This window comes from Mus pahari, chromosome 1 (assembly GCF_900095145.1).
Source record: "Mus pahari chromosome 1, PAHARI_EIJ_v1.1, whole genome shotgun sequence".
Taxonomy (NCBI): Eukaryota; Metazoa; Chordata; class Mammalia; order Rodentia; family Muridae; genus Mus; species Mus pahari.
Window position 1 is genome coordinate 146,110,387 of NC_034590.1, and position 15,952 is coordinate 146,126,338.

General features: G+C 40.9%; 1 protein-coding gene across 10 annotated transcripts in view; it reads right to left on the reverse strand.

Moving 5' to 3' along the window:
- Positions 1 to 200: 200 nt before the first annotated feature.
- Positions 201 to 15,952, reverse strand: part of Slc16a12 (solute carrier family 16 member 12) — an 86,019-nt gene continuing 70,267 nt past the window's right edge. For 9 of the 10 annotated variants that reach the window (XM_029537161.1, XM_029537166.1, XM_029537163.1 and 6 more), the window contains 5 exons: positions 15,394 to 15,497; positions 12,418 to 12,561; positions 10,132 to 10,711; positions 7,762 to 8,021; positions 3,670 to 6,200 (listed from right to left, as the gene is read on the reverse strand). In XM_029537161.1, coding sequence (XP_029393021.1) covers positions 5,938 to 6,200; positions 7,762 to 8,021; positions 10,132 to 10,711; positions 12,418 to 12,561; positions 15,394 to 15,497 — 1,351 coding nt within the window. In that variant the 3' untranslated portion in view covers positions 3,670 to 5,937. Of the gene's footprint in view, positions 321 to 3,669; positions 6,201 to 7,761; positions 8,022 to 10,131; positions 10,712 to 12,417; positions 12,562 to 15,393; positions 15,498 to 15,952 lie in introns of those variants that run through there. The other variant, XM_021214597.2, reaches the window with a different exon arrangement.

Consider the following 15,952-nt stretch of genomic DNA (forward strand, 5'->3'; position numbering starts at 1 on the left):
GGAGCTGATGCAGAGGCCATGGAGGGATGTTACTTACAGGCTTGCTTCCCCTGGCTTGCTCAGCCTGCTCTCTTATAGAACCCAAGACTATCTGACCAGGGATGGCACCACCCACAATGGGCCCTCCCCCTTGATCTGGATCTCATGGAGGCATTTCCTCAAGGGAGGCTCCTTTTTCTGTGGTAACTCCAGCTTGTGTCAAGTTGACACACAAAACCAGCCAGTACGCTCTCTCAACATATTAGATCACTTCGTAGGCTGCAGAGTTCACAATGTTGAAGAAAAGTGGCAGGCACGACATCTTTAGCCTGATAATAGCACTGTAAGAGGAAGAAGATAAAGGCAGGATGGATAACAAGCAAAAGTTGGAGGACTTGACTAGCAGCAAACAAACCTCAGTGTTCCTGAAAGGCAGCCTAAGTTGGCACACTGCGATGTCTCACTATATCCAGCAGGTGGCAGTGCTACATAACATCTTAATGTTAAAAAAGGTTTCCTAGGAAACTTGTTTGATTCCTTTGTATAGTTAAGAGGTGAATGTTGAAGTAAGCCTTATGCTTACTTCTGGTCTATAGACTGTCTACTTCAAGAGGTAGATAATGTACAGGGCCTGAAAATCATATAGGAAGATCAAGGCCATATAGTGGAATTAGGTTTCTGTCCATTTAATATGATACTGGGTATCAGCTTGCTGTATATTGCCTTTAATGTTTGGCTATGTGTCTAATAACCTTTATTTCTCCAAGACTTTTATCATGAAGGGGTGTTGAATTTTTTCGAAGGCTTTTTGCAACATGTAATGAGATGATTATGTGTTTTGTTTCTTTCAGTTTGTTTATAGAGTGGATTGCATTGATGGATTGTCCCTGCATCTCTGGGATGAATCCTACTTGATCACGATGGATAATCTTTTTAGTATGTTCTTGGATTCAGTTTGGGAGTATTTTACTGAGTATTTTTGCATCCATGTTCTTGAAACATTTTTTTCTTTGTTGAGTCTTTGGTGTTAAAGTGATTATGGCCTAATAAAATGCATTTGGTGATGTTCCTTTTGTTTCTATTTTTTTGGAATAATTTGAGGAGTATTTGTATTATCTCTTCTTTGAAAATCTGGTAGAATACTGTGACAAAACCATCTGGCCCTTTGCCTTTTTCGGTTGAGACTTTTAATGTCTGTATTGTTTTCTTTGCTCCTATCCTATCAATTTCAGTTCTGAGTTTCATTATTTCCTGTCATCGACTCCTCTTGAACGTGTTTGCCTCTTTTTGTTCTAGAGCCTTCCGACATGTTGTTAAGTCGCTAATATAGGATCTTAGTAATTTCTTTATGAAGGCACTTAGTGCTATGAACTTTTCCCTTAGCACTGCTTGCATTATGTTCCATTAAGTTTGGGTAAGTTGTGCATGAATTTTCATTAAATTATAGAAACTCTTTAACTCCTTTCTTAATTTCTTCCTTGGCACAGTGGTCACTGATTAGAGATTTGTTCGGTTTCCATGAGTGTGTATCAACTTAAGTCAAATAATCGAACTCTGCTACATCTGCCTGGGCGTGGAATGGTAAATTTAGAGACACATAGGACAACGTTGTCTGCTGGAACCTCAGAGTGCCACACACAAAGTGGTAGCCTCTAACTCCTTTCCCCTCACCTTTCAGACTCCTTCCCACAATGACCCAAACTTAGAGCCCACCATAACCTCAGTAACAATATCTTCAGGACCAAGGGCAGCTCTCCATCTTTCCTAGAATCACAACATCTTATACACTAAATAGCAATAATGGGAGCATCAATGACATCCAAGATATTTTTACTTATTTGATATGTTCCATGGCCTTGAATAGAGAAGACCGTATTGGCATGGGGGTGGGTGAGAAGAAGGAAAATTTCCCCTGTGATTCAGGCTCTACACCCACAGGAAGAGCAGAGCCCAATATGCTTTGTCAGCAATGTGAGTCCTAAGAAGCAGAGCATGCCTTCTTCTAGAACTGACCATGTTATCATGCCAACTTCAGTTATTTCTTCGGCTGAAGGAACACATGTGATATTAGCATGTTACCGTAATCAACTCATGTTATGAAAGAGGAGAGCAGTAGTCAGGTCATTATACACACTAAGGGATGTGTACTGAGAGTTCATTTTAATATTCTTTATACTTTTGGATATGTCTAGCAAGTTCAGTAATAAAATGTGTTCTCTTGCCTATAGTCTTTCTATCATTATTTAATATTTCCCACTCCTTCCAACAAATACTTTTCTGTTCGAATGAGAAGTAGGAAACTTCTCGTTTGCTTGTCAATGATAACTGCTCGAGTAACAGATTGTTTGGTGGAGTTTAACAGAAGTTAATAATTTTAAAGTGTGGGCACTCAGTATACACACCGTGAATCCCCACTACTTCACCCTCATAAATAGCTTCCAAATTAAACCTCTCAGGGCCGGGAAGAGAAGGCTAAAAATAGACTGGCAATAGAGCAACTAAGAGGAGCTGGAAGGTAGACCTCACTTCTCCCCATCATGGCCCCACCCACCCCAAATTCTCCCAAAGAGAAACCTGTATCAATCAAGAGAAAACTAAGCAACTTTGCTGGAAGTAGAGGATTTGATGTTGTTGTTTATTTTCCTTTTGTTTTATTTAAAAGCACAACAATAACCATCTTGGCGATCTTTTAGAAATCTATAATGTAGATCCCATGTATACTGATTCAGGGGAAAGATATAGCATTAAATATTAAAAAATGCAAACCACGATACACTGGCCAACCAGGCACTGTTGGGCATGGCCTGCCTGTTCTCATCTAGTGGAGACTCTCTGACTCAGTTCTTTAATCTCTCCACCCAGCTCACTAAGTTCCCACTGGTGGGTAGCTACCACACCAGCCCCACGCTTCAAAATTCTCATGGCTTTGGGGGGGGTGTGAACTTCTTGCAAACCCACCCTTTGCCACCGTATCTTTCTTTCTTGAACCCAGTTGAGCCACCGCATGAAGGAAAACACTACACAAACTTAGTTCAGAATCAATGGTAAGTCAGCTGCTGGGACAACTAACATCCTAATTTATAAGCCACTCTAAATGAAATCTTCCGGTAGCAAATCCAAACAGATCTGTCACCTGAAAAAGGGTCTCCCTTATCTACATTTTCCTCTCCCACCTCCAGCCCACTCTCTTCTCCACTGTTTCCCTGTTGGACCTGGAAGTCCTGCCTACTCGCCCAGTGATTGGTTTCTTTATTCATTAGAAGGGTCACATGAAGTCTTAAGTACGTGGGTGATTCACCTCTCTATCTAGGGAGCTCCTCTTGGGGAAGGTGGATTTTCATCAAAATACAAACAGCACCGGGGCTATCCACAACAGAACGATGCATAATCCAATGGAGGATCTGTTTTCAAATGGCTTTTTGAATCCCCATAAGATGACCTAAACAGTCACAATAGAAAGGATGCACACAGCATCCCTGCTCTAAAGTGTAATAGCTACTGATCTATGAGGCCTGGTACCTCAGTTTCCACCTCCCCAAGATGATGAAGGCTTAGGTTAATACAGTAATTAAGTGGAAAGGCATATAGGAAATGTTTATCATTTTATATAAAGTGTTCTGGAAGGACTCAATGGAGCATTTAGAGTTTTGTGAATCATGTTAGCCATGTCTTAACATGATCTGGATAAACCCGCTCCCCAACCTGTCCAAATTCCTTGTCTGAGAAAAAAAAAAAACAATTGTTCCAAATATGTGTCTATAAATCCATTTTATTTTGCCTTTGACCTAGGAAAACATTAGCCTACACATCTGATTCATTCATAAAATTCTAATTTAAGCAAAAGAAAGAATGGCACATTGAAACGTTAGATATTGTCTTGTTTTCTTTCTTAGTCAGTTACAAAGGAGAACTTGCAGTTGGGTGAAAAAATATTTAAGGCATAGAATCATTCCTCTACAGGTTTACTCTTGATTCCACAAAATACCCCATTCCTACACCTTCCTTAGCTTTGGAACCAACTGTTTAAATACACGGAGATATTGTTTTAGTAACATGTTGTGCAGATGCCCAAACTGTAAACTCTAAGATCTACAGTGTTTCTTACTGGTTCTTCAAAAATATTGCCCCAAGATAGTTAGAATGCAAATTTATCGCATGTATGAATTCAAAAGATCTAAAATGTTTTTATATAAATTTTAAAACCCTTGATCACTATCCTATTTTTTCATAAGCACAATAGAGAAGTTATATCATAGAATCCCACAAACAAAATTTATAATCAATGCTTTAAAAACATACAAATAATAGTAATTATTTTTTTAAAAAATCATTATTATGATTAAAAAAATGACTTTTAAGGTAAAGTGCTATTCCAAAACAAGTATTTCATTTTAACTTTGAATTTTTAAAAGGTATACCCAAAGTATTTTTAAAATTGCAAATAACAAAATGAATGGATTCAAAACTAAAGTCCCAGGCTGAGTAAAGACAGAACATTCAAATTTCTCTGTGGAAAGCTACAATGGACTAGTATCCATTTCCCCATCAGATCAAGCCAGAGTCTCATAATGAAAGCAACATAGCAACCTAAGCATACTCAGTTCAAACGAGGACTTAGCCACCTCAGCCATTCCTCAAATCCTGGACATTTCTCCCAGCACTGTGTCTGGCTAAAGCTGCTCTGGGGCCTCTTGGGAACAGTAGGTTACACGGCCTTTGAGATCAAAATGTTTCCTTGTGACTTGTACTTAATCTCTTGAACAATTTTTTAAAAGCCCTTTAATTATGTAACTTGTCCTTCTTTGCAGATGGGACATCACTGGGGATTCAGGAATCTTCATTGTGTGGATTTGAAAACAGCTGGAGATAAGATGGAGGACCCACTCTTTTTTCTCCTTGTCCTCTCCTCTGATCTAAAAATTCAGAAAGGATTCCAAGTACCAGGAAAGTCTGGCTTTCGAGAAGGAGCAGATACTTCCAAACCAATGAGTGAGATTTATAACTATGACCTAACAGACAAGGTGAGCTCCGAAGGCCATGTTTAGAACATCTGTATGATAAGGAACCACCACCCAAGCCCTCTTTTGGATAATGATGAATCTAATGACTGCTTTGCAAAGAAGACTCCCACCAGTTACCTGCTGACTCAAGAATTCAATTACTGCTCAATGGGAATACTGTCAACATTTTTCTGTTCCTAAAAGGAATGTGTCTACAGTTCAAACTAGAACTTTTTTTTTCTGAAGAAAAAAAAAAAAGAGCTGGGGATTCCTGGTGTGTTACAATCACTTCAGAAAAGATGGAGCAGTTATTCCACCATGGAACGAGTTATGTTACATTTAGAATCAGTATGCAGTAATGACAGAGGTGCCTGTTGGGGGCACAGCCTGAAGACAAGAGCTTCCTGTTTCAACAAGACAGTTTCAAATAAAATATTACCACCAGCCACCCTCCGAAGTCCATTCCGGCCATGGCGTTTGATGATTGTTGGGTCTCTCAAAGTGATGCCTACTCACTGGAAGATGCAGGGAACGGATGAGAGATCATCTGTTGTACATTAATCATTACCGTTCACAGAGTCCCAAGAACTTCTTGGCCACTCTAAAAATTGAGGCACTGTGCCCTCAAGCCACCTCTGCATCTCCACTGCCAGCACACGCACTGCTTCCATTCAGAGTGAGGGGGTGGGGCCGATTTTGCGATGACAAGACCGTTCTCAATGGCCTCTGCCTTGGTAGTTGCCCCTGAAATACAGCCAGTCCCATGAACTATGCCCTGACTTTCCCCCTGGAGCTAAGTAAGTACAAATCCCGAATGAGAAAACTCCAGGCTACTCCAGAATTCTTTGTTGCTCCTTATTTTCCCCATATAAATACGTTAGCAAAACAGTATTAATAATTTACTTGGTGGCCTGGGGTCCACCAGCCTTGAAGACTCCCAGGGATGAGGCCATGCAGGTCACGTGAGGTTGCAACCAGACCCGGCTCTAGCCAGGGATTCCTCACCTTTCTGATCTAACCCCCTTGCTACAGAGTAAGCCACTGATCCATTGGTCCACAGTTGCAGCTTGGGATCTGAGTCTTTGACCAGGCAAGGCACTTGTGTTCTCTTCATTCTCTTCACAATTCTAGCGAAGCCAAGCAGGATGGAACTAAATATCATGGCAAATCCGCAGAGAAGGAAGGCTGCAGTGTAGCTGCCCGTCGTGTCCACCAGCCATCCTACAGCAAAAGCAAACACACAGTGCTGAACTAAAGATTCAATTACCGGATGACCCACTCTCCAATGTAATCGTTTGTCAGGGAAAAAATCTCCATAGACTACAGCATGTCATCGATGATTTGAACGAAAAGCAGATGGCCTAAAGAGATCTTGCAGCAACCGAGAAATATATAAATTAATAACTGTTATTAAGTGAAGGATTTAGGAGAGTCCTCTGTCTTTGCTACCCACACAATAAATATTAGTGATTATTAACTCCATGAACTCTGGTTAAAAAGATTAAGATTGTATTTCATAGTCTGTAGCTTTAAACATCATTCAAATTATTGAAGTTGGGAATCATTGATGTAGGAGATAAGTGGACATACAAAATGCTAATAGGATTCCCAGAATCCACACGCTACTATCAGCAACCTAATAGACTTCAGTGCGGTATCCAGTTGTCAATGGAAGACTGATTTCCTCCATACCTTATTTGAAAATTTGGACTCTGGGCCATTGTTTCTTGGCCTTTTGGCTAAGATCATGTGCACAACATGATGTTGTGTGTTGTTTTAAATGCATATACTTGAGGCCACACATCTATAATTACATATTTATTTTTATTTCTGTGGCTATTGCAGTATATCAATCCCAGTATTTATGCCAACCACAAAATGTGAGGACCACTGTGTTTTGTGATAGGAAAGTATGGGTCACGAGGATCAGAGAATCGGTGGGTAAAGTTATACTCTAGCAGGCAGTTGGTTTGTAGTTGACAAGGAACATCTATAGATTTTTTTCCCCTCAAAACATCATTTATATGTGGAGAAAATCCACCAGGAAAGTATACAGCTTCACTTTTCACCCACTTCAAATCCAAAAATCAAAGTGGAATAGAAAAATTAATTTTCATTCTACAGATTCCCATGAGCCACACTCCCTGCACATATTCTTGTTATGGTCTGATTTGCGTGTGGATTTCTATAGGGACAAAGTAGTTACTTTGCATTAAAATAGAATCTTATTTTCCTCTGTTGTAAACCTCTAGATTGTATTCTCTAAAATATACTATAGTCATTATCTGTCTGCATGAAAACTTGACCATTACCAACATTTGGTACGTACAAATGATAAGCAGAGAACACAGAGAGAGGCCTGCCCTCCGCCTGGCTCTCTGCATCTTCATACCTTCACGTCTCCTTTTAGCCTCACTACCCACTGGTCTGTTTTGGTAGCAGACTTCCTTCTGACCGTGCCCTACTTACTTACAACTGGAGCAAATGTTCTATTCTTTTACTTCTATCTTTAATATAAACTGGAACCAAGACCCTAACTTGGGACTTCCTCTTTCCATGCAAGCTAGCATCCTTACTTGATTGGAAAAAGATTATAAAGGAAGAATGTGGGTAGGACCAAAGTTCTTTGGTGTCTTTTGCATCCCTTTCAAGCCCTTTCACCCTTTCCTGACTCACTTGGAAGCTTTTTCTTATTTTTGGTCTATGAGCTGTACACAGAAGTGTGGGTTCACTTCCTCTACCTCAGTATGATGACAGTGGCTAGTAGACTTTGGAAGCTTACCTGCAATGGGTGGGCTCACCAAGTACGGCACTGCATGAAGGAAGTAGACCACGCCAAGTGCGGATGACAAAGAAGTGGTCCCTACTATCTCTGCAGTCACTACTGGGATCAAGGTAACGTAGGCTCCATCAAAGTAGCCAAAGGTACAAGAGAAAGGCACAAGAAGGGGGAAGGTTTGAAGCATTGGAAGACACAGATAGCACAGCCCATCTAGTGCCACGGCAAAGAGGTAGCAAACATATCGGTAGTTCTTCAGACACCTACGAATGTGAAGAGCCATAATGAGTACGGGACACACAGATTCCATAAAAGAGATATTTGAACCGAGCCATGCAACTGTAAACACTGCAGCTTTGTGTGCCTTCCTATTTGTGTTATCTTACACACATATATATACACACACACACACACACACACACACACACACACACACACGCAAGAGCACACATGCGTGTGAGTATGTGAGCATATGCATTAGCTACAATGGAGGCCATATTGGATTCCCTGGAACTAGAGTTACAGGAAGCTATGAGGTTCTCAGTGGTGGTGCTAGGAACTGAACACCATCCCTCTGCAAACACTGCATGTGTTCTTCACTGCTAGGACATCTTGCCAGCTCCTGTTATCCTCTGATTGTTCTACTGGCATATATAAAGGAATGCATGTCTGTAGGAAGTATAGTATGATGTTGCTCTAATATGTACAAGATTACAATGTCACTACCTGCGTAACTCTAATGTAAAATTCTTTCATCATAAAATGAGACTATCCACTTCAATATGTGTAAACCTGAGGCTACAGGTTTCTAGGCAGATACCATATTGAGTGCTTCGAGATATGGTTATCACTGGTATCGAGCACATCGTGCATGCTCACTGGTATGGAGCACATCATGCATGCTCAACAACCCAAGCAATCACATATTGCTGAGACTGGATATGAAGACAATAAAAAGAAATGTAGGAGTGATGAAGGTCTGATCTAGGATTAAGTCCTACATTCAGACTCCCCCAGTGGTCTTCCACTCCATTCCCTCTCTGAAACTTCACCTACATCTATAATACCGATTATTTGAAAGACGGTAGAATGTCAGCTCTGTCGATTTGCAAATGCTTCCTCTCATAATCCTTCAACATCTGCTTGACAGATGGAGGCCTTTGAGAATCTCAGCAGTAGGTGACTTTAACAAGGGGTAGAACTGGCACAAGAATTTAGGTCTTGTGCCTAGCCACACCTCCTTCGGCTTAGTTGCTTCTCCCTGAGTCATCATTGTGCAACGGACATTGCCCCACCCTTCCTCCTTCCTTTGTCTTTAATTTAAAATGTGGGAAGTGCTGGGTCATGACTCAGTGAGCTTGCCCAGCACAGGAGTTGCTGATATCACCAGCCAAGCACAAAAGAAAACAAATGGAATCTGTCCTAAATATTATATTAATAATGCCAGAGAATCCCAGGCAGATCCTGATTAATGACTAAAGTGTAACTGTGAAAAGCCATTAGGTAATAGCTCTCTTAGCTCAAGACTCAAATATAAGTAATCCCTCACCTAAGGCTCCATTAGAAGTCTTCAATCCAAACAGGTAATTAATTATTTGCTGTAGAGTTCCTATAAATCCAGTCTCTAAGCATACCATATCATGAAAGTATTCTAGTCCCACACCGAAATCCAAGTGTGTGGCTATGACACTGTGTGTCATTGCACCTGACCCTCCTACCTGGTGGGTGTGGTGTAAGGTCCTTTTTCTGCTACTAGTTAATCCCTGGGACAATCCAAAATGTGTTAAGACCACAGCAGGCAGCCAGCAGTTGTCGCAGTAGAGGACTAACTTGCTTTAGGCTGGAATCAAATTTGTCATTAGGACTTTTAGTTGTTCTCCTCTGTGCAGTTCAGACAGAGACAGACAACCTAGACTGTCTAGAACAAGAGTGGATAAATTAGGAGCACATCTAGCTTGCTATCTGTTTATGTGACTTATCTGGTTAGTTGGTTGGTTTGTTTCATCGTAAATGGTTGTAAACAGTAAAAAACAAACAAACAAACAAAAAACCCTAACCTTGGGTGAAATATAGACATAGACATTTCAGTATGCATTGATACTCATCAGAACATAGCTGCTCTCCTGCTGATGGCAGTCCTATAGAGTTATGAGAAATATTATATTTTCTACAAAGCCCAACAATGTTTGCTCTATGTGTCCCCGTACATACAAAGTTTGCCAACATCTGATCTACAAGAATCAGCAAGAAAAGCCTCCTTTAGATACCAAAATTACCCTCCAAACATAGGTGTGTGACAACGTGAGGTCAGGGAAAACTCGGCACTTAAAGCCCCCCTAGGAGAAGCCAGTTGCGTGTTATCACGGACTTTACCTTCTGTCAGTTAGCCAGCCAAAGGTGATGTTGCCGACAATATCGATCACCCCGAGGATGGACATGAGGAAAGCAGCTTGATGGTGGCTCACTCCGACACTCAAAGCATAAGGCACCAGGTACACAAAGAGAGGGCTGCAGCCGTAGGCCATGAACAGAACAGAGACAGCCAACACGACGAAGTCTGACATCAGTAAAAAACCGTATTCCTGCTGCAAGGAGCAGCAAAGACGGGTCTCTGTACATTCTTTGGTCAAAGGTGAATAGGGAGATGCTTGCTTACAATCTTCTCTCTGAGATTCACGGTCGTGGTTCTTCTCTGGGACTGATCGGTCCTCTTTAAGGGTAATTGGACGCATCAGAGCGCCGCAGACGCAGAGATTCAGAACGAACCCGCCAAGAATGAGCAGTGCTCCTCGCCAGGAAAACTGTTCAATGAGGAGCTGAACGACAGGAGCCAGGATGAAGGTACCGATGCCACTGCCCGACAAGGCAATCCCATAAGCCAGGGCTTTCCGCCTGCTGAAATACTTGCCCACCATGGCAATTGCCGGAGAGTAACAAAGTGCAAATCCAAGACCTGGGAGACAGGGAACGCCATGAATGCTGGTTCACAGTGAGCTTCAGGACAGTGGGAAAAACGGATGACTGAGACTGAAGAAAATCTCATCTTCCAGGAAATCCCTTTAAAGCTGTTTGTGTACCCAGCTGAAAAATTAATCTTCCTGCCATTCTTTCGTAATTTGCAAACTACAGAGAGGAACTCTGTGACTTTTTTTCCTTAGGAAGTATACACTAAAAAAAAATTATCTCTCAAAGACATGAAGAACTTGAAAAAAATCATTACCCAAGCTAAGCTGGTATTTCCTAGCAAAATCAAGGACATGCTGAACAAAGAAAATGACCATCCACCACTCCTTTCCACACATCCTCTCTCTCTCTCTCTCTCTCTCTCTCTCTCTCTCTCTCTCTCTCTCTCTCTCTCTCCCCTGCCTATTTTTTCTGGGTTAAACTAGCTGAATACTTGTCTCACCTCTTCCCTGCCTGAGAAGACAGCTTTAATGGTTTATGCTTCCCAGGTTTTGAGCAGAAATAGTATATATGAGTCCAGGGAAGTTGCAGGACATTTAGTTTAGGTGGGGAGCGTCATAGACTAGGGAATATTACAGAAGAACATGGAATCTGGAAATATTCCTCAAGTTCTTCAGAAAAAAAATACCAGTAGTTCAGAAAGCTTTCAAAAGGGTTTTGGCTTCTATATCCTCAGTTTAACTTAGAAAGCCCAAAGGGCTTCAAGCCTATGTTTCAGATCATATAGGCTATTTACCTCAGTGCGTCTAAAGAGAGATATAAAATATGTGGCACCTCATTGGATAATTGATAATGCAGGAGAAGAGACAGAAGAAGCACTCTCCACACCCGTCCACATCTGCAATACAGACGGTCAACAGATCTATGGGTTTCCAGATGCTGAGACTTTCGGTGCTAAAACCAGACCAGTTCCTAGTAAACTTATCAGTGAGGCCCTGTGAGTTATAAGAGATGTCTGTAACTTCCTTATCAGACAGGCGCAGATGCACAGCCTTACTCTGAGGTTACATACATCCCTGGCCTAACTCATCCTAAATTCATATCATGTACCCAGACAAGAGCTGGTACCACCTTTCATCCCCATATCCATGATAAACTTAATGTTCCTTGAATCCCACCAGCCAACCTCATCCCAACCCTATGAAGTCCCCTTAAGTTTGTGGAATGGGCACATTCTTCTCTTTCCATAAAATCCGTCATTATTTTCTAAAGTGGGGTTTCTATAACACTGAGAAATAATGTGAAATATAAGAATACCTGAGGTAAGGTACTATATTTTCTAAACTGAAGTTCTCATCTATTGGATAATAACACACATAATAAAGACCTGAAAATTCAGGCCAAACACAGTGTTTAGTATCTTACTTAACAAAGGGAGACAGAGAATGACCAACCACTGTTGAAAGTTTGTATTGGGCTGAGTAATTTATCGTTTCTTCTGAGTGCAAAGTCTCAGGCATATGTAATGCCAGAGAGAAAAGTTATGTCTCAGGGCATGACAAAATTAATGTGGTAAGGCTTTAGGTTAATGGAATTACATTTCCAAGTCCCTGTAACTGCTCAGTTGGTAGCCATAAGCTAAGTTAGCTGCATTACGAGTCTAAAGAAAAGCATTTTATAAATCTCTGTTGTGTTTATGTCTCGACAACACTTGAACAAAGGTAGGGTCAGACTTGTGGAAGGAAGTGCACTTACCTGTAAGAACTCCCAGACTGAGGTAGAGGTGCTTCAAGTTGGTGGCAAATGAGCCCAGGATGAAACCAGTAGATGCCAGCAAGCCACCCAGCATGATCCCCGCTTGACAGGATAACTGGTTACTGACAACACTCCCAAGCGGAGCTTCAAAAACAACAAATAGATCAATAGAAAGAAAGGCTTTTGGGATACCTTGAAAACACTGTGCTGTTGCACTGAGGGAGAGGAGAGCCAGCCACCTTTAAAAGGTCAGGTTCAGCCCTCTAGTTTAATAGCTTTGGAAACGGAGACCCAAGGAAATGTGACCCTTGGTGGTTACATGAATAAGGAGGAGGGCAACAATAGAGCTTCCTGGGTGTCCTTAGATTCATGCATTTATATCTCATTCTCTTACAGCCACACATCCGGGGCCAGTGTGTGTGTGTGTGTGTGTGTGTGTGTGTGTGTGTGTGTGTGTGTGCGTGTGTTGTATTTTTATGTGCATGAGTATGTATTTGCCTCCATCCATACCTGTATATCATGCCCATGCCTGGCGCCAGTGGGAATAAGGGAGCTGGCTGAATCCCCTAGAACTGGATTTACAGAGGGCTGTGAGCTGTCATGGGGGTACAGGGAACTGAACCCAAGTGCTCTTAACCGCTCTTAACTACTTTCAACTGCTGAGCCATTTCTCTAGACCTAGGGTGCTTTTCACACAGGCACCAGTTATTTATCTAAACTGCATGTCACTTTCTAAGGATGTTAATTAAATACAGTATTGCTTTTACAACATAACAGTAATGATGACAGTTATTTAATGAGTGAATTTTTATCCTGAAGAGAAAAATCATGCTATTGCCAGTATGCCTAGGGAGGAAAAAAAAAATCAAAAGAGCTTATGTCTCTGAATATGTTTAACTTGATCAGTTTTGCAGTGATCAAGTTAAAATTGGAGACTTGCACATGATAGACTCAGTTACCCAGCCAGCATGTCTGTTAAAGCCATGGCTGTTAGAATATTTAACTCTGGGAGAATTGGGATGTGTAAGTCTCTAGAGACTGTCGATTTCTCAAGGGTGCTGCTATTGTGGTTACCAGAAAGTGAAAATCATTTGAGTCACCTAAACGAAACTTGGTGAGAAAGTTACAGCAACTGAAACAAGTAACATGGGTGTCTCTGTCCGTCCCATGGCAGGTTTTCTTCAGGGGGAGTCCCAGCACAATGTGCAGTCTCTTGTTCAAGTTCTAAACGCTCATAGTCTATAACCTGGTAAGCAGGTGAATGCATGTTAATGAGGATCGCAGGGGTCTTTCACAGAGTATGAGTTCACAGAGTTTGAGCTTGCCCAGAGCGGACAACATCATTGTTACCATGTTGTTACTGCTCTGTGGAGAGCCTCAAATAACCTCCAGAAGATAACAGCAAGGGAAACGAGTCACGCATATTCTCTGAGGCCTGCTGATACTAACACGGTGGCTAACACAACCCTGAAAATCCAGTGCTCAATGAAAGGGAAAGAGAGATGGGCTACATGCAGAACCTAAATGTGGAATTTCTTGAATCCTTATCAGTTGAAAGAGTAAACTTAAGTCTTTTTTAAAAAATTCACAATCTATACTAGAATCAAAGAAAGAAACTTCAGTCACACTGGTTCCTAAATCTAGGCATTTAATATATGTCGAGAATAAATATGTTATTTTGCTTGATTAAAATTATTAAAAATAAAGAAAATATACCAAAATTCAACTTATTAAAGACAAGTATATGAGTCAGTACATAGACTAGAGTCAAATGAATTTATCATGAGTTACTAATTAATATAGTACTTCCCTTTTGACACTGAAACAGGTTAAAACTTTAGATTTATTTATTTTGTATTATATGTATGGCTGTTTTGTCTGTGTCTAGTATATATATACACCACATGGGAGCCTGCTTCAACAAAGATTGGAAGAAGGCATCAGATCCCTTGGAACTGGTGTTACACATAGTTGTTAGCAGCAGTGTGTGAGTGCTGGGAAGTGAACCTGGCTCCTCTGGAAAAGCAGCAAGTCTGAGCTATCTCTCCAGCCCCAGATAAAAATTTCTCAAGGGGATAAAAGTTCCTCAAGCATCCTAGGATTTTTCTTAGTGAAAGGATTGGGTGGGTCCAGGTTAGAAATGGATTGTTCCAACATAATGTGATCTTAGAAGTTCACGAGCAGATCAAGCTGGTAATTTTGTTTCAAATTTTATAAAAAAGAAAAGGTTTATCATCCTCCACTACAGATGCAATATTAGGTCTCATGAATTTCTGGGACACCTTCCATGTCCCAGAGAACAGATGGGAGATTTTACAAATGAAGTTATAACCACAGTGAGCCTCTTGCTTACATGTTCCTATTCTTCCCTGATATTTCTCTTATTCAAGAAAAGGTGACATCTGTGAGTTGAATTTGGAACCCTCTGGTAAAGGAGCAGAAAGAAAGCCAAGACTTGAGCTACAATGTCACTCGCTGAAGAAAACACTGTAGAAATGGCTCGTGCACTGTCTATAGTCATGCCTTCCCAAGAGCTCCTAATCCCATTGAATTTTGTAAGCTAAGCAACATTGGTCCTGGTTAGTATTTGGGCCAGAGAAATGGCTTACTGTCCTATCCAGTGTATGCTTGCATGGCTGAAGAATGAGAAGGCCATCAAACTGAAAGACAGGGCCTATTACATTCTGCCCAGAGATTTCTCCGCAGATCACCACAAGCTCTAAGACACTCAGCATCCAGATGAGCCCAGTGAGTTGTGTCCTCCCCACGGTATTGATGATCTCCTCCATCTGGCATTAGTCAAGGCCATCAGTTCCAAAAGCAAGTTTTATTAGGTTTAGGTGAAGATGAGAATGATCTAGGTTTTCAATCTTCCTAACTTTTAATGAACCAGCATCACCTGATCCTGCCAAAAGTCATTGCCATGTTCAGTTCCATCATTTCTATTACATGTCCATCCTGGTCAATAATACTCACCACAGAGCATTGTCATACAGTCTACAATGGAATGGATCCATGCTGTTTGGGAGTAATCCTGAGCAAAGTATGTCTGAAACTCCACAAAAAATATGGAGATACATCTGAAAAATACAATGTGGGAATTTTGTACAAAATATGAATGAATATGGAATTGAATCAGAACCTAAAAGTTTTATTTCAACCAGCTATTGAATTGTCAAAGGTTGTCCGTTTCTGGACCATGATCCGTAGGATACCAGAAGTTGACCATTGGGGTTATTCTGAAGAACCGGAAAACAAGTGTTCCATTATCAGAGAGGCTACTAAAACCATGAAGCTAGGAAGAACGCTGCTCTGAGAAGGTGTCGTGGGAAAACAAGAAAGCACATTAAGAACATTATTTATTGTTAATTATTATAACTAATATGTTCTCTATAGTTCTAACCTCTTCAAGGTGATATACAACTTTCAATTTGAAAAATGAATAATAATATAAAAACTAAGCCTTAGAAATTTTACTTCTAATATTTGTACATGTCAGGGACCAGGTTGAGAAAACCCAGGCATCCTACATCCC